The sequence below is a fragment of the Chaetomium strumarium genome, assembly GCF_033439665.1.
Source record: "Chaetomium strumarium strain CBS 333.67 chromosome Unknown B0T15scaffold_1, whole genome shotgun sequence".
NCBI classification, from domain to species: domain Eukaryota; kingdom Fungi; phylum Ascomycota; class Sordariomycetes; order Sordariales; family Chaetomiaceae; genus Chaetomium; species Chaetomium strumarium.
The window spans coordinates 2,262,202-2,283,797 of record NW_026944429.1 but is presented as its reverse complement, the minus strand read 5'-3'; the positions used below and the strand labels follow the sequence as shown (position 1 = coordinate 2,283,797).

Here is a 21,596-nt window from a genome sequence, read left to right as displayed (position 1 = left end):
CCCTTAAAGGGCCCTAAGCCGTTTCCCAACTCCGTCTGGGCATCTAGATAGGCGTCCCCATCTTCCTATACCTCTTGGTTACCGTCCTGCAGTCCAAGTCTTAGGAGTTCATTAAACAATTGGCGAACTTCGTTAGCTCTTCTTTCTTCCTATCGCCGTTCGCAAGGCGTCATCCACCTTCGTATATATATCTTTCGCTCGTGATATTCTTAGAGCTTCGCTTATATATGGATTAAGCAATCTTGGCTCTAATACTGTTAAGTACTATTAGGCCACTGCTGGCAGTCTTCTAGCTGGGTTCTTTACGGTGTCACCCTGATTCTATTATATACGTTGGTCCTCTCGACCTTCTATAGGAACTGGTCGGTGCCAGTCCCTGCATCCTAAACCTATAGGACTAGTCGAGGTTCTCCGTTTCGGTCGGTAGGCCTATCGGGCCAAAAGTCATTATCGAATTTTGATCGAAAATGGTATCGGCATTCGTACGCAATACACTAGAACCATAGGACGTAGACGTGGTTATATCGCTAGGGTTAGAGTCGAAGTACGTCTTGTTCGTAGGGTTTATAATACAGGCCGAATCCAATCCAGATGCATACTACGTTGCTATCCCCGACGCCGTTATACGGCTTCTTATTCCAAAAAGTGTCCTAATCTTATAGTTCCTGCCCCTTAAGTCTTCGCTGGTTCTAGGCCTTCTAATATTTAGCCTTAGGGTTCTTAATTCTATTATTTCTCCTATCCTAGTCTAGGTCCTATGCTAGTCCATCCTATAAGTTCGAATAGTACTCTTCCTAGACCCTGACTAACTTGGCCTTGACGAATTCTAGTTGGCTCATGGCCTAAGCCTTTTCTTCCACAAGTCTTCAGGTAACCGTTCGAAGCTCGGCCTGTTCCTCCTCAGCCTCCTAAAGGCGCTAGGCGAGAAAGATAGGGTTTAGGCCAACGGGTTCGTTATCCGATTGTTATATCCTCTATTGACCTTCTTCATTCTAGGTTAACTAGAATCCCCAACCTTCTACGAGTTATAATGCTATGGCGGCGGTAATATCGTAGCCTATGATAGGTTCTTTGAATATAACATAGGGGCTATTGCTTCCTGACCAAGAGGAGTTATTAATACTTCCTTCAGCTATGCCTCGGTCAACTACGTTGTCGAAGTCATCCTCGGTATAGCTTGCCGTAGCCATTTCAACTACGTAGGTTGACTTATCGATCGTAGTATTTTCCTTGCTAGGCACCTGCTTCTAGTTCTTCTTGCTATAGCACTCCCGCTTAAAGTACCCTTTCTTGCCGCAATTAAAATAGGTGGCCTAGGACTTGTCCTTCCGTCCTTTATCCTCACGCTAGGTGGCGTCTACGTCCATTGGACTAGCATAGGTGCTATATAATATACTAGGGTACTATTGCTTCTTTTTATCGTTTGCCTTGACGAATATAGGCTATATTCTATATCCCTTATACTACTGGCGCCTAGTATAAATCCGGTCGTCAATACAGATAGCCATAACGATATATTCATCAAGCGTATCGGGTCAGTCCTTTTAATATAGTTCATCCTTGACTTCTTCCTTTAAGCTATCGTAGAATAACTATATAAGACCTTCGTTATTGATCTCGCACCGAAGTGAATCCTAGCGGAACTATATAGCGTAGGTAGCTACCGACTTTATCTACCTTAGGCGTACGAATTACTCCTATATATAAAGCTTCTTATTATAGTCTCCAAATACCTTCTGGATTTCCTATTTAAATTTATCGTATAATTTGAAAATTTCAATAGTGAAATCGTTCTAAGCGTCTATACTATTGGTTAGCCAATCCTTAAGGGTAGGTTTAAACCATCGAAGTACCTTCTCCTCGAGCCGCAAGGAGATAAATATGACTTTGGCGGATTCGTCTATAAACTTATCCGGGTAGTACTTAAGGTAGGCCCTTATAGATATAAGGAATCTAGCGAGTCCTTCTTTGTCGCCTTTATACTTAGGGGGTGCTTTAAGTTTGGCTTTATCCTTAGGCTTGCCGTTATAGGCCTCGTTAACAAGCTATTATATATGGCCGTTTTCGGCCTTAAGCTAGGCGATTTTGGCGTTGAGAGTCTCGAGAGCCTACTACATCTATCGTATGGTTGCGGCCTGGCTCTGGGATTCCAGGGTGCTAGGTGTCTAGGGCGCTATAATAGTCGGTAGTACCTTCGATCTAAACCGTGATAGAGTTAAAGGGAGTAAGCAACGTATGACGAAACTATAGGCAGTCCTGCCTCTGAAAGGGTTCGCCGGTCGAAGGTATTTACTAGTCGGACTATAGGTCTTGGTAAAGCCAAAGGGTTTATAATAATGCAAGTCGCAATGTCTGTATAGTAATATAGGGCTACCTTACTGCTTGTAATTGCTCACTGGAGAACTCCCAGAGTCCTCTAGAACGAGTATCTAGCTATCCTATATACTACGGCTCTTCCTATGGATTACGGCCTCCCTCTGGTGATCCCTTATACTGGATCACCTTGGATCACCAGTGATCCCTTGTGAGCCTTATACCTGGATCACCAAGCCTTCCCTATGCCAAGTGTGATCCTCTTCTGATTGGTCCGTTCCTGGACCGGAACGATTGGACGCAGGCGTCGCCCGCAGACCATGCAGGTCGGCCCCACCGGCCGCTGCAGGTTAATTCATGACATATTGACGCCTTGGATTACTGTCACCTATTCGCGGTTGCCAGGCTAGGCTAGCTTCGCCTTGCCACGGCCATCCGAGGTTGTAACTACTATACCCGGGAAGATAATGCCTATTATAAACCCAGTCTTATCGAAGTTATAGATATCATCATCTACAATGCTATACTTGGCCTTAATATTCCGTATAAGGGCAAACTATTCGCCAATAACCTTCGGATCCTTATACTTGGCCCTCTGGTAGTCGTATCTATACGTATAACACGTCCAGAGCTCTAGCTGGCGTTTGACAAAGTTATACGCCCAGAGCTTGCCGACAGGGGGCGCGTCGTATACGCGTAGTAGTTAGTTGGCCATATCTTCTATACCACGTAGTCTCGGCGGAAAAGCTCGCTTAGATAGCTCAATTATATACTGAACAAGAGCCTTCTCTTCGGAATCGGTAAGCCGGCGCGAGTTGGGCGTAGTGTCGCGTCGTGCAGGCCGGCCCGCTAGTCGGTCTTGTAAGGTTGTTCGTCGAACGTCGTAGTACTTCGCTGTAGCCCTTATGCTTAGTTTTTGGTCTTTTTGTATCGCTTCGAGGGCTAGGTTTATCCTAGCCTTGTACGAAGAAGAAGACATGTTAGGTTGTAAAGAAAATCTGGGTTTAAGCGCGGAAGTGACGCGTCGCGGGTAAAGTGGCCGGCTCGCTTATATGGCCGGCTCGCTTATAAGATACGTTATTAACAAACTCATTAAAGAGCCGTCATTTCTCTGCCGTACGTCCCTCTGCTCTCAGCTTCTCCATCAACTCCTTTGTCATCTCGCGCTGCTGGTCGCGATATACGGCGTAAGGACTGTCCTCAGCCGTCTCGTCAATGATCGCACCGACCTCTGCCATCAACCGCTCGCCCTCTGCCCGCCGACCCTGCATCCACACCGCCTGCGCAATCATCCGCCGCGCCCCGAGCGACTGCGGCGATTCCCTGCCGAGCTTGCTATCCAGCCAATCCCGCACGACTGTTTCCGTCCGTTCGGCCTCTTCGTACGCCCCCTTCTCCAGAAGCAGGCCTGACAGGCTGTGAAGATGCGAGAGATTGGACGAGTCCTTCCTCCGCTCGATCAGCATGCGCAGCGTCTGCTCCTCTGCGGCGAAGTCCCGGAGCTCGTGCTGGATGCCCGCGATCGCCAGCCAGGTCTTGTCCCAGGCCTGGTAGTCCACGTCGTAGAAAGACCGCGGGGCTGCGTCGGCATCCTTGCGGGCCAGTCGTTCGCGGAGGAGCTTGAGGAGCAGGCGCAGTTTGTCCGGCCTGCTCAGCGCGTTGCTATCCGCGTTGTCGTCGTCGTCGAGGGACGGCTGCTCGCCCGGCTCGAACAGGCTGAGAAAGTTGCGGCCCGCGGTATAGGGGAGGTCGTCCCAGAACTTGTTCTGTGGAACGGCGAACTCCCATGAGAAGTTGCGCGCGGCGCCAATGTCCTTGTTGCCCTGCGAATAGCGCACCCCTTGTTCCGGAGAATGAGCCATGAAGCGCGGCCTTGGCTAGGATTGGTAGTCGTGTGCTATTGACTAGTCCGGCAGAAAAGGGGAATGAGTGGCTGCTTCAAAACAGCCTGTGTTTCAACCGGCATTGAGGTATGCGTCTAATAGGCCCGGCCATCCGAGTAGGGTGACATATGCATACAGTACTAGGTAGATAGTAGGTAAGTTGGTAGCTTACAGTACAACATACATAAGGTATATACACTTCCAGGTTCCCTGTGTTAGGATCGCCGAATCCGCACTGGAACAATGTTGAAATGGCTCCTTCACACCTGCAGGCATGGTGTGGTTGCAAGTATGTTCTTAGTTATGGTATGTAAAGTATGGTTCTTGGTTAAATCTTCTCGAAATAGTCTCTCAGCTGTCGTAAGCTCGTGGCGCGGTCATTCCTCACAGGGTAGACTCAGCCATCCGACCTGAACGAATCCGGCGTTTCGGGGTGTACCGAACCCGTGATCACTTTAGGCACTACATCGGAGTGTATGCTAGTTGATAGGTGTCCGGATACGTTGCGATGATGCCTAAGAGCCATTGCAACGAAGCTTGAGTTTAAATGCTCGGTGAGGAGCAGCTGTTCTCAGCACGAAATCTCATTCATCGAGTTTGGATTGAAGTTCAAACCGGGTAGGTTGAAGTCTCTTGAGCTGAGCCTCGTGCAACCCGAACCCTTGCTCAAGTGGGCCCCGTGATTCCAGGGGTTCCAACCAAGCGACCGTTATAAGGGTGCACCTGGCTGCAGGGTTTCAGAAGGCCATGTTGCGTGAACCAGTGCTCGGTGCCCCTGCCAACCCCATGCCGAATTAATCGGGCAGGCAACCCCGCTGCGCCGCTCCTCCATGCGGAACGCCGTCCCAACTCTTCGTCTCGATTTCGACTGCCGCCGACTGGCCACCACCGACCGACTTGTTTTGCCAACAACATTGACAGTCGGCGATCGCACCCAGCAAGTCCTGGCGCCGAGATGGGCAACGTTAGCAGCGTCCCCGACGAGGGCGCGGCTCTCTATCTTAGAGATCAGAATCGCTGTAAGTACCTACCTTACTTTACCTTCTCCCCGCTGCCCGTGTGCGACTCGGAGCAGAGCGGCCGCAAAGTTTGCGCAATTGGATTATGCCACTTCCGTTTGCACATGCGCCTTCGAGTTCACACAATTCTGCACCAAGATGCTAACCCTCACTTGCAGTAACTATCTCATCCGCCGTCATAACTAGCCCAAAGAGGCGCACTTCACTAAACATCGCTCCGAATGCATTTCCGGCTACAAGAGTATCTGCATCGCGAGGCGCTGGTGACTCCGCTCCAGTCGAGTTTATCCTGGTGAGAACTACACTCGCGGCTGCCCGGCTACGCTGAAACAAGCGGTTTCCTGACGGTGACGTGATTACTGGGTAGGACGCCGAGCAAACTAGTTCCGGTACAGGCCCCGCCTTCCTGCTGAAGCTCTCCAACGAAGACGAGCTTGTCTTCACCTTTACATTCATCATTCGGCGGTCGCAACATGTTGTACAGAACCCAGCGAATGGCGCCGACGCTGTGGCCCCGGTCGACACCCAGATCAATGGTTTGACCTTTGTTTTTGCGTCGACACCGCGAGAGGTCGAAAACCTGGTGACTCGAGAGTTCCATGCCGACCCGAACCTCCACAAGAACCCAAATGTCTCCCTCGTTGGGACCTACTCGACCGATGGTAGCCCCTCAGTAACCTTCGACTGGACCTGGCGGTGGAAACCGCCCAAGAACAACGAGGACAGGGGCGGGGGTTGGAGGAATTCATGCAGTGTTCGTGCTCTCCAGATGCTTATGCTTGCGGTATGGCTGCTAAAAAAGTCCTTAGTTTGTTGAGTACGACCAGCGAGCCCATCGGCTGATTACCCTGGCCAGCTTCTCCTTCTATGTCACGAGTAAGTACCTGCAAGGCTACCAACCTATCGCACAAGTTGCTTATGACCTACAGACACATCCCCGTACCTCAGCCAACCTAACTCACCGACTCCCCCACTCTTGAGTGCTCCTCCCAAAGTCCGCGTCGTGTCTGCACAGTCGCTGGAGTCTCAGATCAGTACTATCCCGGAACATGAGGAGATCACTTCGCCTCAGCAGCCCAGCGTCGACCTGGCAAGTGGGCCGTTCTCCGCACCACAGGCTTTGAAAGAACCCATCAAGGTTGACGTGTCATGCCCTCGGCCAACAGAGGACATGTCCATGTCAGACGACGGGCCGGTCTTTCGAGCAACCATGAAGGCGCTCGAGCAGAAGACAGGCAACATGAGGATGCAGATGAAGAGGCTGATAAAGAAGGCTGAACACGTCTACCAGGCGCAGCAAGAGGCCAACGATGCGTTTGCCGGGTTCATGGATGCCCTGAAGGAAGTCTCGGCAACGAATGCAAATGCCGTACAACCTGCCATAGAGCATTACTTTGACAAGATTGCCCGCGAAATCCTGGCGTACGAGCGGCAGAACACGGCTAACCTGCAGAAGATCGTCATTGACCCGGTGAACAAGCTCTATCAGATGGATATCAAGCAAGCCGAGGCCAAAAAGCGCGACTTCGAAGAGGAGAGCAAGGAGTTTTATGCCTACGTCAGCCGGTACCTCGGCCAGCGCCACGACTCGGTCAAGGCGAAACAGAGCGATTCGAAGTACCAGACGAAGCGCAAGAACTTTGAGCTGAAGCGGTTCGACTACTCATCCTTCATGCAGGACTTATCTGGCGGCCGTAAAGAGCAGGAGATCTTGTCCCACCTCACCAGATACGCGGACGCCCAAGCTAGGTGTTTTCTGGGCACCGCGAAGAAAGTCGACGAGCTGCTCCCACAACTCGAAGCGCTGTCGACAGAAGTCCAGGAGGCCGATAAGGAGTACCAGTACCAACGGTGGGAGCGAGAGGAGAAGAGGCGGCTCCTTGAAAAAAGCAATCTACCTTATAGTGAACCCGAACCGCCTTCTACGGCATCAGGGCCTCCCCCACCTTTCGGCCATGCCAATGGCAATCAGCCCAACTCCTCGGATACCGAGATCGGCCGTGCGGACAGCACGGGTTCCCAACTGAAGCCGACTCGCTCGATAAATACGAGCAACTCGCCCAGCGCCGTCGATCTGAGCAGATCACCAGGGAGCCTGTCCCAACAGGGGTCCATTGGCAGCCCCGTGCAGAATTCCAAGTTCAAAGGCATTCGTGATCTGGAGGAGCGAGATCCTAGCCAAGCGGCACTCTCCGACAAAGAGGCACCAAACCGCAAAGAAGGCTTGCTTTGGGCCCTCAATCGCCCCGGAGGTCATGTAGACCCGCGTAGCTTGAACAAGCAAGGCTGGCATAAGTATGTGCCCAATATCTCTCCATCATGTTCGGCCAGCCACTGACTGAGTAACAGGTTTTGGATCGTTCTTGACCAAGGAAAGCTGTCCGAGTACAGCAACTGGAAGCAGAAGCTTGATCTCCACATGGAACCCATCGACTTGCGCCTTGCTTCGGTCCGGGAGGCCAGGAACGCGGATCGTCGGTTCTGCTTCGAAGTTATAACCCCGCAGTTTAAGCGTGTTTACCAAGCAACATCCGAAGAGGATATGAATAGCTGGATTATGGCTATCAACAACGCTCTGCAGAGCGCCGTTGAGGGTCGGGCGTTCAAAGAAAAGCCATCAACGGCTCATGGAGACTTGGGCTTCAATGGCGTGGACATCGGCTCCATGTTGGTCGGCAAGAGCTCGTCGGTCAGCCACGGCAGCCACAGCTCAAGCGCCATCCCCTTCCGACGGACGACTGTTGGCGCCCGGCCTAGCACGTCGCGCGGCAATAGCTTCGAGGATAGGCCCGACAAGCTACTGCAGATGTTGCGGGAAAACGACCAAGGAAACTGCTGGTGTGCTGACTGTGGTTCCAGTAACAAAGTCGAATGGGTCTCGCTCAACCTTGCAATTATTGTGTGCATCGAGTGCAGCGGCATCCACCGGTCATTGGGTACACATGTCAGTAAGATCCGATCCCTCACGCTCGACACGACCTCCTTCACGCCCGATATCATCGAGTTGCTTCTCCTCGTTGGAAATAGAGTCTCCAACATGGTGTTTGAAGCCAAGCTGGACCCGGCCATGAAGCTCACCCCGCAGGCGAATCGAGAGCAGCGCCTCAGGTTCATCACTGCCAAGTACGTCGATCGCGCATTCGTCGAGCCTATCTCGCCTACCTTGTCGAGGTTCGCCACGCCCGAGGAGACGCTCCTTGCCGGGATCAAGCGCAACGAGATCCAGCAGATCCTCTATGCCCTGGCCCTCCGAGCAAATCCCAACGCGGCCGACAAGTCCCGCGGAACGCACGCCATTTATCTGGCGCTTGCGGCAGCAGATCCTGCTCCGCCGTCGCCCATTCCACCGCAGGCGCTGGCTCCGCCAACCCCGACCGTCGACCGAGCGGTTCCCTTCCCCGTGGCCGAGTTCCTCATCCAAAATGGCGCCGAGATACCCGATTCTCTCCCGCAATTCCCGCTCAGCGCGGCCGCCCAAGCTTACATCGAGATGAAGCGCGGCCGGAAAGCCGCCATCGAGGCCTCGGGCTCGTACGACAGCTCCTCGGGCTCCCTCTCGTCCAGCGCCCCGCTGCAGAATGACAACAAGCACAGGGACGCCAGGCTACAGAAGAGGGTCAGCGCAGGCGGCAGGCTGGCCAAGACACCCATCCCGGAACGCTAGAGCGCGTTGGGCGTCGCGCTTGTCGCTTGTGGCGTGCCGTTTATGCGAGCGTCGCGCCAGAGGGGGTATTCCTCCGTGTGAAACAAACCCCCTGGTTTTGTTTCTTCTTTTCCTTTTTACCCTTCCTTGCACATGTATTTTCGCATCGATGATTTGTATTCACTGCTCCTGGACACAAACATTTTCCGATCAGGCAGTGGGTTATTCTATGGGGTTCTTCGACCAGTAATTCCCGTTCATGCTGTTGCTTTGTCTTCGTCCTGGTATGAGAATAAGAGAGAGAGAGAGAGAGAGAGAGAGAGAGAGAGAGAGAGAGAGAGAGAGAGAGAGAGAGAGAGTTGGACAGGAGGAAAACACGACATACTTTGCTTGCTTGTCCCAATAATAGGGACAGGAGAGGGACTGGACTGGATCATGCCGAGCTGATTGGGCTTGGATATGAGATTCCATTTCCTCAATACTCACGCACTATCTTGGGTGTTGGTCGTTGCAGGGGACTTTAATGTCGGAGTTGGCGTGCTTTTGCTCTTTTGTCCTTGTGCGAGATGGGTGGGAATCGCATTGATGGATCGGATGGGCTGGTAGGATGTTGAGGAGTTTGTGTGTATGGTATATGGGTCTGTTTGGAATGAAACCTGGCGGGCGCACAAGGATGGGGCGGATCGCATTGGACCAAAGGGTTTTCTTGTAAGGCATAATTCATAATGAATGAATAGGACGGGTTGTTCTGGTGTACTTGTACATACCTTAATATACCTGCTCCGTGAACTCCTAGGCGTGATGGATCGCTAATCAAGAGTCCGGTTCTGCCTTCTTTAAGAGTCGAAGAGTCACATGGGCTACTTCATACTAATCGTCTTTTTAACCATGACTGCCTACCTAGGTAGTAACCACGCTTCTCACGACCACAGCGAGGGAAGTGACATGTTTTCTATGGTAATATTTTCTATCTCCATCAACTAACACAGAAACCCGAAGTATGAACGAACAGAATTCGGCAAAGCCCCCATATCCCTAGCTGCGCAAGCAAGCAAGCATACATGCTTCAACCACCACCCCGAATTAACTCCCACGCGCAATAACAAACCAACATTATGAAGCCATATGCCAGTCTGTCATAGTATGCCCAAGTATCGCTGACATCCACTCCAGCACAGCATTTCAAGGCCTTGGATATTGCCTGGTCCATCTAATGAGCCCCCTTCCCTTTACCCTTGCCCTTCCCTTTTTGCTGCTCCGCTTCATGTTCCTCCGCCTTCCCTACCTCTTCCTCCTTCTCTCCCTCTTCCTCCTTCTCTCCATCAGTAACTGGCACTTCCTTCGCCTTGACAACAATATCCTGGCTGGGATACCGGCTACCCTCCCCACTCTCATCATACAACACTTGATCTCCCTTGCCACCTAACTCCATGAACTCGGCCGGATCCCGGTTCTCGTCGGGCCTCACCTCCTTCTTGTTAGGCGGCGGCATCCCCGCCGCCGGCTTCCCGACCGGGTTCTTGGAATACACCTTGACATCCGGCTTGCCGGCGCCTGCCGGCACTCGGTCGGTGACATGCACCGTGTTGATGGATGCGAGCAGGGTGCGTTCCCTGACGATCCCGCGGCGGCTCATCTCCAAACCGGCGATGCCCGAGACGAGTCCGTTAGTGCTGTCATTGACACCGGGAGGTTTCTGCGTCAGCCAGGGATGGGCCAGGCACTCGTCGACCGTGTAGCGCTGTTCGGGGTCCACGACGAGCATGCGGTCAATGAGATCAACTGCTGGTTATTAGCCAAGGGTGCGATGGAAAGTGGGGTTTGTGGGATTGCTTACGAGCTGGGTCGCCGACAGAGTCCCAGTACGGTGAAGGGTAGTCAAAGATCCCCTTACGGATCTGATCCGCCAAACTGTAGGGAAAGTCCGGAGTCTTTAATTCATCCGAAAACGGAGGGAAGCCGCAGAGACAGATGTAAAGCACCACGCCCAGGGACCAGATGTCGACGGCTTTGGTGTACTTGCGATTTCTGCTCTCGGCCAGAACCTCGGGCGCTACGTAGCTTGGCGTGCCACAGAGTGTGGTGGTGAAAGAGGCCTCCCCAACGATCTTGGCGAGACCGAAGTCGCCGATCTTGACGGTAAAATCCTCGTCCATGAGGAGGATGTTCTCGGGTTTGAGATCTCGATGAACCATGTTGCGATCGTGCTGTAAAACATGTCAGCGTGGGCCAGCGCGCTGGGCAGAAGGGATAAGAATCCGTGCTTACCAAATACTTGATTCCTTCAAAGAGCTGGACAAACACCCTGCGCGTCTGGTCCTCAGTCAACTTCTGCAGCTGAACGATGAGATTGAAAAGCTCCCCGTTCGGCGCCAGTTCCAGCACAACATATACCGCCTCGGGCTCGTTGAATGTCTCCCTTAGGCACAGGATGTTTGGGTGGCTGATGCCCATGAGCATAGCGACTTCCTGGTGCAGGCCCTCGTACTTGGACCGTTCGTCCGTGCCGGGGACCTTGGTGAACTTCTTGACGGCATAGCAGTCGCCTGTCGACCGCTCGTGGCACATGTACACCTGAGCAAAGTGGCCGCTTCCCAGTCGACGCATTACTGTATACTGCTGAGCGAAGCTTCTGCCTTGCCGGTACCTTGGGTATCTGAAGATGAAGCCCGGGCTGAACTGAGTGACTGCAACCTCATCACCCTCCTGCAGTTCCCGCCGCTCATTCCGCTTCAGATAAGCAGAATTGACGAATGTCCCGTTGGTCGAGAGATCTTCCACTACTGCGATGACATCCTCGCCCTTGTTTTCGGTAAAGATGAGACAGTGGCGGTTCGATACCTGCGGGTCATCCACCCTGATGTCTACGCAAGTTAGAACCAGTGCCTCGCAAGAACGCCTCATTCTTCTCTTCCGAAGACCTACCGCTTTCGGGATGCCGTCCGATGATATATCCCCCGGAAGCCGGGCCGGCCCTCGAGTCCACGTCCTTCGACGATGGCTTTTGACCCCTTCTACTGCTCTTCCTGGCGGGCGCAGTGATCGATGCTGCGGGGGGCGGGCATGCTCCCTTCCTCTTCAGCACCACCGGCACTTTCACGTAGCGCGTGTCCAGTGGGAGGAGATACCCCCAAACGCCTTCCTTGACCTCATCGACGCCCTCGACAAGGGGGGCGTTCGGGTCGATGTCTTGCTGGCTAAACGCCTGCGTGTCCTGCGGCGGAGAGCTGAAACCCAAGCCCTGCGAGTCGTCCCCTCGGCGGCGGGCAACTTGGCTGGGACGGTCGTGGGGAGGTGTTGCCGTTGCCTCCTTGTCGTACTCAGTGGTGCTCTCGCTGTTGAGGTGCGTCACTGGCGAGGGGAGGTGATGTTGGTTCTGTACTGGCGTCTTTTGCTTGTCATGCTCGGCGCGCTGCTGCGATTGCCGCGCGGAACGGCGCAGCTTCTTGGACGATTCTTGATCCTCGGCCGGTGAGCCCTGCATGCAAAACATTAATCGGCGGAGCATGCCTGGAGGGTACTGCGCCATCGGGGACAGGTGCCAAAGGCTTGCAAGGGAAAATCAACGAGTAGGCACCTACAGCATCGCGGTTTCTCTTAAGGTGGCTGCCTTCAGCTCGTGGAGCCATGGTGCTGGAGCCTGGGATGACCAAGGCTCGTTCTGACCGGTGGCTACCGTCAAGCTCAAGATGGAACAACGCAAATGACCAATTCCTGAACTGTGCAGACAAGTGGATGGGTGACAGGGGGGGAGGAATGGGAATGGGTTGGGTGGTGGCTTGTAGGCTTTTTGATTGCTTGAAACTGAGCGAGGCCTCTTGGAGAGAGCGCTCGCACTCATCAGGTTTGTCAATCGGCCGGGCGCGGTCCTTCGTGGATGCCCCTGTCCCGTCACCTGCACCCGCTGAGCCGGGGATAAGCACGGGCCTACCAATGATCCGCTGCGCTGAAGTTAGGCGAGTGTCCCGCCTTGCATGGATTCAATATTGAGTGTGGTAGGGCTGGACCGCGGGAGCGAAAGGCATGACTGACCGCGGGGGTCAAATGGCCTGCCCCAGATTGCGTGATGTGACTCTTTACAGTCGCCGCCAGAAGGATGATGTTTGCATCATCATGATAGGTAAGGTGTTGGATCTACCAAGCATGTCCCAGACACCGAGGGCAACATGGACATCGGTGGAATGACGCGGTGTCGCCTTCCACTGCCGCCCTCCTGACGGGACTCACCCTGCCAGGGGACTGTTTGGCTTTTGAGGAAACACTTTACAAGCTATGGTGAATAACAACCAAGCTCTATCAGCACTCCCTTCATGCGCTGTTGGCTCATCAGCTACAGCAGATCGATTGCAGTGGCCATGTAGTTCCGACATAGCTCACTGCCACCAGCTCCGCTCCCCCAACATCACCGATCCATGTTACATCGCGATGATAGTGGCCTGCTCGACGGGTGACCTATTTTCCGAGGTCTTCTCCGGTCTGCGAACAAACTACTGTGTAGAGGTGCTATCAGGTCTAGACTTGTAATAAGCAGAGATACCTAAACTAAACAAACAGCCCTCGCTATATGCTGGGCTGCACTTTGGGTTCTCTCGGTAGCGTTGAGTGGCTAGGTAGGTAAGCAAGGTATGATACCGTGGGAAGAAATTGAAGGGAAAAAGAAACGGTTCCTCCGGTAGTTGAACCTTTTTTCAGTTCTTCCGGTTTGCAGGAACATGAAGTTCAATGATACCTTGCAGCTTGGAGCTCCAGGTTTTACGTTGTGGATTGCATCACGACTGTCAAGGTTCTGCGGGCCAGGAGCTCAACGGGGGATTGAAGCAGCCTTGTCTCCATTTTGTGCATTCCTCGGTCAGAGGCACTGGGTTGTTTTCGGTGGGCATCGTGAACCAAAGTGCTGAAGCTCTTTGGAGTTGAGATGGAGGGGTACGGTGCCTGGGCCCTGGGTGTGCATAACTGTGTACATTGAGAGAGTGCCAAGCTGCCCCACTTTACCGAACCTTCACCCACGAAAACTCGCTTAATTATCCGTCTTTCGCTTAGCGCCGTTTCCACGGTTTTCACGTGACCGCTTACCGCACAGAACACCACGGCCTGTGGAAAAAATGGCGTCGGATGCGGGGCAGGGAATTCCTGCGATTCCAGGTGCAGAGGCGGCGGAAACAAAGAAACCCGTCCCTCCAACTCGTTTCCAGCTCCCACCGGGTCCTCGTACGCCCTACGAGCTCGTTGACAGTTTCTCCCCTTGGGATTATCCACCGGCGATTGCGAAGAGTCCAAAGGGTACCGACCTTCCCGAGAGCGACCCAGCGCCGTATCGCGAGCGATCCTCCAGTCTCGATCCGTACTTGGCTGTCGAGAATTCCGAGTACACCGAGGAGCTCATCAGCGGTGCGACCGAGTTTCTAGAATTCTTCGGTCGAAAGGCAATTCGAGATACCCCGATATTCACGATGGCGACCCCTCAGCTGCTTTTCGTTGACGGCACCTTCGCCGAGCTGGCGCAGGAAATGGCCGATTACATCCAGGTCGGTGACCAAGTCAAGCCGTACCTCGACAAGGAGGAGAACGAGGAGGCACTCCAGATTATCGTCAAGGCTTCGGGTTTTCTCAATTCGGCCCCCGAGAAAGATTTCACAGGCGCCTACAACCTCCTGATCCATCTGGTCCTGCAGTCCAAGGATCCCGTCAAATTACTGCCCGCTGTGTGCGGTAATCTTATGAAGCCGATTACCTCGTCTCCGGCCCACAGCTTCACCCTTGCCGCTAATGCGCTCAGTACCATTTTCAACCTCATTGAGCCGCGCAATCCCCTGCGCTTCAATGTTTTGATGCAGATCATTCGGTTTGTTCGGCAGCACGGTCAGTTCGACGTGCTCAAGCCGCGGTTAAAGAATCTGGAGGGTTGGTTTGCCGAATGGGAGACGGATGCTGAGCAGCAACGCAACCTCTATGTTCAAGTGTCGGAGACTGCCGCGGATGCCGGCGACGATGAGTGAGTAACGCCTTGGGCGGACGGAGTCGGTCAAATCCTGACGTTAAATGTTCGCAGGGAAGCATACCACTACCTCATCAAGGCTCTCCGTACCCTCGACCGCGAAGAGCAAGAGGAAATCACTTCTGAGGAGGCCCAAGAGCTCTCCCTTAGAGCGGTCCGCATGGCGATTTCGTCCCCTATACGGTTCGACTTCCAGGACCTGCGCGCTCTCCCCAGCGTACACGCGCTTAGCGACTCGCACCCGGTCTACTCGCAGCTGCTCGACATTTTCACCGAGCAGGATCTCGAGGACTACAACGACTTCAATGACGAGCACGAGGGCTGGATCGAGAAAGAGAAGCTTGACCACGAGAAGCTGCAGCGCAAGATGCGTCTGCTCACATTCGCCAGCCTCGCAGCCAGCACGCCCAACCGCGAGATTCCCTATGCCAACATTGCCAAGGCGCTGCAGATCCCCCGCGAGGAGGTCGAGATGTGGACCATCGATGTGATCCGGTCCAAGTTAGTCGAGGGCAGATTGTCGCAACAGCAAAAAGTCTTCTTGGTGCATCGGACAACCTACCGCGTTTTTGGCGAGAAGCAGTGGCGCGAGCTGGGAACCAGAATCGACCAGTACAAGTCGATCGTTGAGCGGCTCACTGCGGTTGTGCGCAAGGCACAGGCCGACGTGGAGGCCCAGCGCGAGCGGGAGCAGCAGGAGCTGGAGCGGAAGCTCGCCAATGCTGGCATTAGTGGTGGTCAGGGCGGCGATCGCCGTCGCCAGCCGAGGCAGCGTACGGATGAGGATGACTGAGCGGTGAACGTCTTGAGAGGTTCGGGACAGGTTCATTGCAATCTACTGCTAGATTTGGTTTGGCGTTGAGAGAGCCAAAAAGGGCGGACGATACCTTAGACACTCTATGGGTGCTCCTTTGTATCACTGGAGCCGACTTCCAGGGCGATAAATATTCGCTGACTAAAATGGTTGGGTCTTGCACAATCGGAGCGGACAGGTATCAGGAATGGGTCATGCATGATTTGCAGGCAATTGTGTGGATTACTACTAGGCATCAGGGAAAGAAGTGCTTCCCTGTCTCGGGACGTGGCACTGTTGCTACTGGAGAAGTTTAACAGTAGAAAATCAAACAGTCCACGAGAGATAACGAAACTAAAAAGCCAGAGAGGTCTCTCTCCACTTGTACAGGGAAATGGTGTTGATGTCTGTGAGAACTGAGGAGGAAATCAGCGCAACTCCTCCGCTCCATGCCCGCCCAGTCTAATAAGTCTATATACTAGCAAACCAAAGATCTTTGGCGAAGGTAAATGCCACGTAGTGCAGAGCTCACGGTGGTGCGAGTCTAAAACTTGTCCCCCAGAGCCTTCTTCAGCTGCACCTGAGTGTCCGCATACACCTGGTCGGGAGGCGGGGTCGAGATGACCTTGACCACGCGGTTCTCGGCCTCGTAGTGGTGGACCACGGGCATGCTGGTCTCGACAAAGGTACGGAAGCGCTTGCGGATGCTCTCGGCGTTGTCGTCGGCGCGGCCGCTCGTCTTGCCCCGCTCCAGCAGGCGCTTCTCCATCTCGGCCTCCGGGCAGTCGTAGAAGAGCACCAGCTTGGCCGGGCACACCACCTCCTCGAACTTGAGCGCCTGGTCCATCTTGCGCGGGAAGCCGTCGATCAGGAACTTCTTGTTGCCCGTGCGCGTGATGGTGTCGCGCATCGCGTTCTCCAGCAGCGCGATCGTTACCTCCATCGGCACGATCTCGCCGTTCTTGATGCAGTCCTTGATCAGCTGGCCGTACTGCGACCCGGGCCGGTCCTGCTCCTCCCGCAGCAGGTCGCCCGCCGAGAGGTGCGTGAACTGGTAGTCGCGCACCAGCCGCGCGCATTGCGTACCCTTCCCGGCGCCGGGACCGCCGAGCACGAAGAGGACTGTTACCTCGGAGGGGGAGAAGGCGGGGGTGGTTTGTGTGGTGGGAGGCATGGCTGGGATGGACTGTTAGTTCTGTTGGTCTTTGGTGGGGGGCAACGAGAAGGCCGACAGGCTGGGGGGAAAGGGTCCAAAGCGGCGCATGGGAGGATGCGGCAGTTGTATGTAATCGCGCATCTGCTTCCCTACACGTGTGCCCCAACGCGCCGCACCTGTCTCCAGCCTTTAAACCCCTCCCTGTCGCCTTACCACCTCGAGGGAATCCATGGCAACTCACTTTTCCGCCTGTTGATCAAGAGCATGTAACCTCCTGAGCCCAGCGCAATGAGGACCACGAACGGCCAGAACTTGATCTGGCTGTTGCTACTCCTCGGAGGCGGGGTCTGCTGTCCTCCTTGCGAGCCGGAGCTGTACGACCGTTGCGCGAGCGGCTGCTGGCGAAGAAGCGAGGAGGGAGTGGTTCGTGTCGTTGAAGAAGTTTGCCGTTGGAATGCCAATCGGTACGGTTGCTGCTGTCGTAGCAGCTTCGAAGGTGTCGCAGCGGGCCCGCGGCAGCTGTTGCGCATCAGCTGCCGCCAGGCTTGGCGCCCGCAAGCAGTTGCAGCCATTGTTCGTTCTGTTGGCGTTTGCACTCGCTAGTACTAGTAGCGTATGCACGATGACGCAGGCCAGCTGTGGCTCGATTGGTTCTCCCAGTGTTCCGATCACGGTCGATTTGTCTTCTTCGCCAGCAGTTCGACTCGGACGACCCTACTGTTGTTGTTGATTCCAGGGGCTGAATGGGGAGATAAATTTGAGAGAAATGCTAGTGTCGCATCACCGTCATCTCATCTTGGCTGCGACCAGGGTGTAATTTAAAGCCCCTGGCCACGACCCCGGTCTCTCAATAATCCAACGGCCCCACAATGCCCGTCTTACAACGTCTCGAGGGAGTGTATCCGTATTCCGTAGTGTAAGTGAGGACATCAAGGCTGATCGAGCCTTGTACTGTCGAGCAAGTCCTTGATCCGTCACCCTTGGGGTGAGGTGTTATCTATATCCTCCAGCTATGTGCGGCAGAGGGGCACGGGATAGGTCCTCGGGGGATTTGCTGCCTCTGAAGATCGAGATCCATGCCTCCATTCTCCTTCTCACCTCCGGCAGTGTCACCTTTCACACAATACAGTGTTCACTTAGAGCATTGTACCATCTGGGATGACAGGTAGATAGAATCAGTTAGTCTGCGCAGCCAACTTCATACACTCATTATCTCCTGCCAGTGCCTCCAACGGGTCAGTTAACTCGGAAGTAACCCAACCAACAAATGCTCCACGGCCAAGAGCCCGTCAACAGCTCCCTCACACTCAAGGAGCATCAGGCAACTGCCTAGGGCAAGTTATATGGAATCCTATGCTTTCCCGTCCCCTTCGCTCTCCTTATTTACTTCACATATCGCTTCATAGTGTCATCACGGTGGTCCTACGCATCCTTGCCCTGACCGGCTATCTCATCATCGACAGTGAGGACGAGTATTGGGCGGGCGAACTTGGTCGTAGACGGGGTTGTGAAGGTTCCTTGTTGGAGTAGGAAGGATGTTGGATCCTGCGAGTGGTCGTCGGCTGAACTTTGTACTTCGTGTCCGTAGGTCCAAGAAGGATGTAAGGGCCTCTCGGAAGATCGGAGCAGATAGCCCGTGGTGGGCTATTGTGGCTGACCGTTTACTGCTGGGGTGGCTGGGGTAGAGAAGCAGGCTACCTTTATACACCTTGCTTCAGGCAAGACGAATCTTATAGGATGGATGCTGAGAGCATTCATTGAAAGTAAGGAATTCCGGCCCTGGGGTGATGACTCCCATAAAAACATCATGCCGTCTCACCGAAACCGCGTTTCACCATTTGTGGTTTCTCTCCATCAGCTTGACCACCGTATCGATTGAGGCAGAGAGGTGATCTTTCTTCAAGCGATATTTTTCAGGTAGAATCTGGTGAAACTCCAAAACCATGCCCCATATCCTCCAATACGGCATCTGAACTTCATCGCGGAGAGTCAAGGTGAACATTGATGTTGGTGCCCAAAACGCCATAACGCACTGTGATCATTGCTGAATATCAAGCTGAGCATACGGGGAGCTAGCAGCGCTTGATAGTCGACACGACCAGGGAATGGGAACGCTGACCGGGAGGAGAATGGTCACAGATGACTCCTTTGCATTACGGACTCACCAAGTCAGAATCCAACCTTGTCAGGATGGGGACAGCGTCAGCGGACACACGCAGTGCCTGTAAAAAGGCAGAGTTAAGCCAAGCACATTTGAGTAGTGAGTGGAATCCAGTTGACCGACCAAAGGGCATTTGTCATTTGAGAAAGCTCAGCATCTGTCTTCAGACTTTCGTCCACCATATCATCATCCACCCACCACGCCTCAGGAGCCATCATCTGCGACTCGGCCTAGCTCTACATATACGCATTCCCAGTCCCATCACACCCATTAGAGAAGATATTTAGTGCCCCCATCCAAGAAGTCCCAGCCCACTTTGGTATTCGCCCACAACGCCCCAGGGATGTCCAGTGAGTCCAAGAAAATAAGTCAACAAAAAGGTGGTGAAAGCCAGCAGCCTACACGCAGATAAGAAACGAATAATTGCGAACGAGTGTGACGCGCTTATGCAATACACGCCCAGCTTTCTTTGCGGGCGTAATTAATGGAAGGTTGTCCGCACCGGCGGCGGGCTCTTGATGGCCTGACCGGCATACGCCCCGGGAATCGGGACAGCCTCGTATTGTTGCTCGCCCTCGGCCATCGGCGCAGGCTCGTTGAACTTTACAGCAGTTGCTGCAAGGTCAGGAGCCACGGTGGTTGTTGGCGACAGGTCGGCCGCGGTAGGCGGCTTGTATCCGGCCTTGGGAGTCGCGGGAGTGGCTGGGTTGGCCTTGGTAGGCGGAGCCTGGAGCTTGAAGGAGCTCTGCTTGGCGGTGAACGTGGACTGCGGGATGATGAGTCCCTTACCACCCGGGGTGAAGGGCGACGCGTTATCCTCCTCGATGTCGCCAAGTGACTTGTAGGTGGACGGCGGGAAGCGCGGGGAGAGGGCATACTGGGAAAAGGCGGGCGACTTGGGACCAAAGCCGGGGGTGTTCGGCGCCGATTGGGTGCGCAGCTGGGCGAGGTAGAGGTCGGAGCGGGCCTTGTCGCGCATGTCCATGGACTTGTGCAGCTTGCGCTTGGACCAGTACCGGTAAAAGATCACGCTGTAGAGCGAGATGCTGATGATCTCGACTACCAGCTCGATGATGATGCAGATTAAAGCCCAGTCCTGCAGGCGGCAGATGAGGGCGTAGTCGACCTTATCGCCAAAAAGCTGGGACCGCTTATTTTCGACACACGCCCAGCCCCAGATGTCCTGGTTGTTGCTGTTGTTCCGCGAGACCTGCAGGATGCCGGCGGCCGCTGCCCACATGGCCATGCTGAAGATGAACCAGCCGACGGCGAACAGTGTGTAGTAAACGCCAACCTTCTCGGCCCTGCGGTGTCCACCGCGGCAGTAGCCGATGAAGACGCCGATGCAGATGAGCAGCGACACACAAGAGCAGGCGAGAACCACCTTTTGCGGCCACGCGTTGGTGTTGTGAGCCCACGCTGGGAACCCGCTCATGGCCGGCAAAGCCTTGGTGGCGTTGAAAATGGAAAAGGAGGCCGAAATCATGGCCAGGATGATGAGACTACAGCTGAAGTTCACCCCACGCAGAGCGAACTTGGCCAACCGTACCCGTGTCTTGATTTTCTGCCCCAGTGTTAGACCAAGCTATGCGGGTCGTGATTGAAGCTGGGGGCTTACCAGATCCCTAGCCTGCTCCTTCTCCGTCATCTTCTCCCTCTTCTCCAACACTTGCTCCTCTAAAAACGTTGGGCTCATGGGGTTTTGAAGCGCGCGGCCTGGCGTCCCCGGCACCTTCATGGCGCTCTTCAACGGTGACCTTGGTGTCATGGGCACAGCGATCGATTCCCTGTTCGCTCCCGCTCCGATATAGCCAAAGCCGACATCCCCTGGTTGGGCCTGAGCAATCTCTGACTTCTCTGAAAATGGGAGCTTTCGTGGCTCGATGGGCGAGTGGACGGCGGTTGCCTCGGCGAACCGCGGTGTTCTTGGGGGCTTGGCTAGTGATGATGATGTGGAATCTGAATCTGTGGTGGAAACTGAGCTGGCGGACATGGTGCGGGCAGGCGTGAGGTTCAGGGCCAGTGGCCGCTTCTTCTCGTCGAGACCCATGGTGGTCGGGGACAGCGGCTTCGGCAACGCTGCCAGTCGTTCTTTATTGCTTTGTTGCTGTGTAAAGCCTATATGGAAAGAAGAAACGAATGAAGAACCAGTCTTCACTTCTTCAAGCAGCAGCGTCGCACAGCAGGACAGTCACAAGAAGGGATGCTGAGACCTGTGGCAACCTAACTTGGGCGGCGGGAGAAGGGAACTGAGAGAAGAGTCCGTAGATATGAGTCCAGCTGCCAGAGTAAGAGAAAATCCCGGAAGGGGCGCCCCTTCTGGGGGGCCCTATGGTTTTGAATAACCGCTGTCCGAGTTGCATGCACACCACACCCGGGTTGAGCGGGATCCCTTGCTGCATGGGATAGTGAGTGAATGGTTCGATGGGTGCGATGGAAGCATTGGGGGAGACACACACTTACACCAAGCAGGGGGGGCTGAGGTCCCGCTGGAAAGACCGACACGCTGATAGGGCGGGTACTTGATGTGCCAATAATGCTCGGCGACTCGCGATGGGCAGTTAGACGCCCAGCGGGGTCGAGAGGTGTCCTAGACGGCTGCTGGTCGGTGCTCGGCGGCCACAGAAGCGACC

At 54.4% G+C, this 21,596-nt stretch overlaps 6 protein-coding genes across 6 annotated transcripts; 2 read left to right on the top strand and 4 right to left on the bottom strand.

Annotated features, from left to right (window-relative positions):
• Positions 1-3,297: 3,297 nt before the first annotated feature.
• B0T15DRAFT_21839 (uncharacterized protein) lies at positions 3,298-4,307 on the bottom strand. The gene has a single exon (XM_062862773.1). It carries the CDS (start codon positions 4,173-4,175, stop codon positions 3,417-3,419), a length of 759 nt encoding a protein of 252 aa, XP_062725807.1. The 5' UTR covers positions 4,176-4,307; the 3' UTR covers positions 3,298-3,416.
• A 727-nt stretch (positions 4,308-5,034) lies between these two features.
• On the top strand, positions 5,035-9,176 carry B0T15DRAFT_406774 (uncharacterized protein). Its single transcript, XM_062865316.1, has 6 exons — positions 5,035-5,215; positions 5,374-5,507; positions 5,583-5,969; positions 6,025-6,091; positions 6,145-7,510; positions 7,565-9,176. The coding sequence occupies exons 1-6, from the start codon at positions 5,152-5,154 to the stop codon at positions 8,877-8,879; spliced, it is 3,333 nt and encodes a 1,110-aa protein (XP_062725806.1). The 5' UTR covers positions 5,035-5,151; the 3' UTR covers positions 8,880-9,176.
• Positions 9,177-9,727: 551 nt separating this feature from the next.
• Positions 9,728-12,780, bottom strand: B0T15DRAFT_21798 (kinase-like domain-containing protein). The gene is made up of 4 exons (XM_062862766.1): positions 11,784-12,780; positions 11,127-11,722; positions 10,696-11,065; positions 9,728-10,640 (listed from the first exon to the last, which is right to left on the bottom strand). The coding sequence occupies exons 1-4, from the start codon at positions 12,385-12,387 to the stop codon at positions 10,069-10,071; spliced, it is 2,142 nt and encodes a 713-aa protein (XP_062725805.1). The 5' UTR covers positions 12,388-12,780; the 3' UTR covers positions 9,728-10,068.
• A 1,180-nt stretch (positions 12,781-13,960) lies between these two features.
• On the top strand, positions 13,961-15,646 carry B0T15DRAFT_506741 (uncharacterized protein; the record flags this gene model as incomplete). Its single annotated transcript, XM_062867600.1, has 2 exons — positions 13,961-14,850; positions 14,908-15,646. The coding sequence occupies 2 exons, from the start codon at positions 13,961-13,963 to the stop codon at positions 15,644-15,646; spliced, it is 1,629 nt and encodes a 542-aa protein (XP_062725804.1).
• A 482-nt stretch (positions 15,647-16,128) lies between these two features.
• Positions 16,129-17,764, bottom strand: B0T15DRAFT_21740 (adenylate kinase-domain-containing protein). Its single transcript, XM_062862757.1, has 2 exons — positions 17,044-17,764; positions 16,129-16,822 (listed from the first exon to the last, which is right to left on the bottom strand). The coding sequence occupies exons 1-2, from the start codon at positions 17,372-17,374 to the stop codon at positions 16,191-16,193; spliced, it is 963 nt and encodes a 320-aa protein (XP_062725803.1). The 5' UTR covers positions 17,375-17,764; the 3' UTR covers positions 16,129-16,190.
• A 1,583-nt stretch (positions 17,765-19,347) lies between these two features.
• On the bottom strand, positions 19,348-21,252 carry B0T15DRAFT_21707 (uncharacterized protein). Its single transcript, XM_062862751.1, has 2 exons — positions 20,582-21,252; positions 19,348-20,527 (listed from the first exon to the last, which is right to left on the bottom strand). Exons 1-2 carry the CDS (start codon positions 21,011-21,013, stop codon positions 19,445-19,447), a joined length of 1,515 nt encoding a protein of 504 aa, XP_062725802.1. The 5' UTR covers positions 21,014-21,252; the 3' UTR covers positions 19,348-19,444.
• Positions 21,253-21,596: the final 344 nt, after the last annotated feature.

Coding starts and splice junctions, on each gene's coding strand:
- B0T15DRAFT_21839 (XM_062862773.1), bottom strand. CDS start 4,175: ATGGCTCATTCTCCGGAACAAGGGGTGCGCTATTCGCAGGGCAACAAG.
- B0T15DRAFT_21740 (XM_062862757.1), bottom strand. CDS start 17,374: ATGGCTGCAACTGCTTGCGGGCGCCAAGCCTGGCGGCAGCTGATGCGC. Junction 16,823..17,043: donor CTTGATCAACAGGCGGAAAA/GTGAGTTGCCAT, acceptor AGTCCATCCCAG/CCATGCCTCCCACCACACAA.
- B0T15DRAFT_406774 (XM_062865316.1), top strand. CDS start 5,152: ATGGGCAACGTTAGCAGCGTCCCCGACGAGGGCGCGGCTCTCTATCTT. Junction 5,216..5,373: donor TCTTAGAGATCAGAATCGCT/GTAAGTACCTAC, acceptor CCTCACTTGCAG/TAACTATCTCATCCGCCGTC. Junction 7,511..7,564: donor AACAAGCAAGGCTGGCATAA/GTATGTGCCCAA, acceptor ACTGAGTAACAG/GTTTTGGATCGTTCTTGACC.
- B0T15DRAFT_21707 (XM_062862751.1), bottom strand. CDS start 21,013: ATGGGTCTCGACGAGAAGAAGCGGCCACTGGCCCTGAACCTCACGCCT. Junction 20,528..20,581: donor AGGAGCAGGCTAGGGATCTG/GTAAGCCCCCAG, acceptor ACACTGGGGCAG/AAAATCAAGACACGGGTACG.
- B0T15DRAFT_21798 (XM_062862766.1), bottom strand. CDS start 12,387: ATGGCGCAGTACCCTCCAGGCATGCTCCGCCGATTAATGTTTTGCATG. Junction 11,723..11,783: donor CGGACGGCATCCCGAAAGCG/GTAGGTCTTCGG, acceptor TAACTTGCGTAG/ACATCAGGGTGGATGACCCG. Junction 11,066..11,126: donor TTGAAGGAATCAAGTATTTG/GTAAGCACGGAT, acceptor CATGTTTTACAG/CACGATCGCAACATGGTTCA.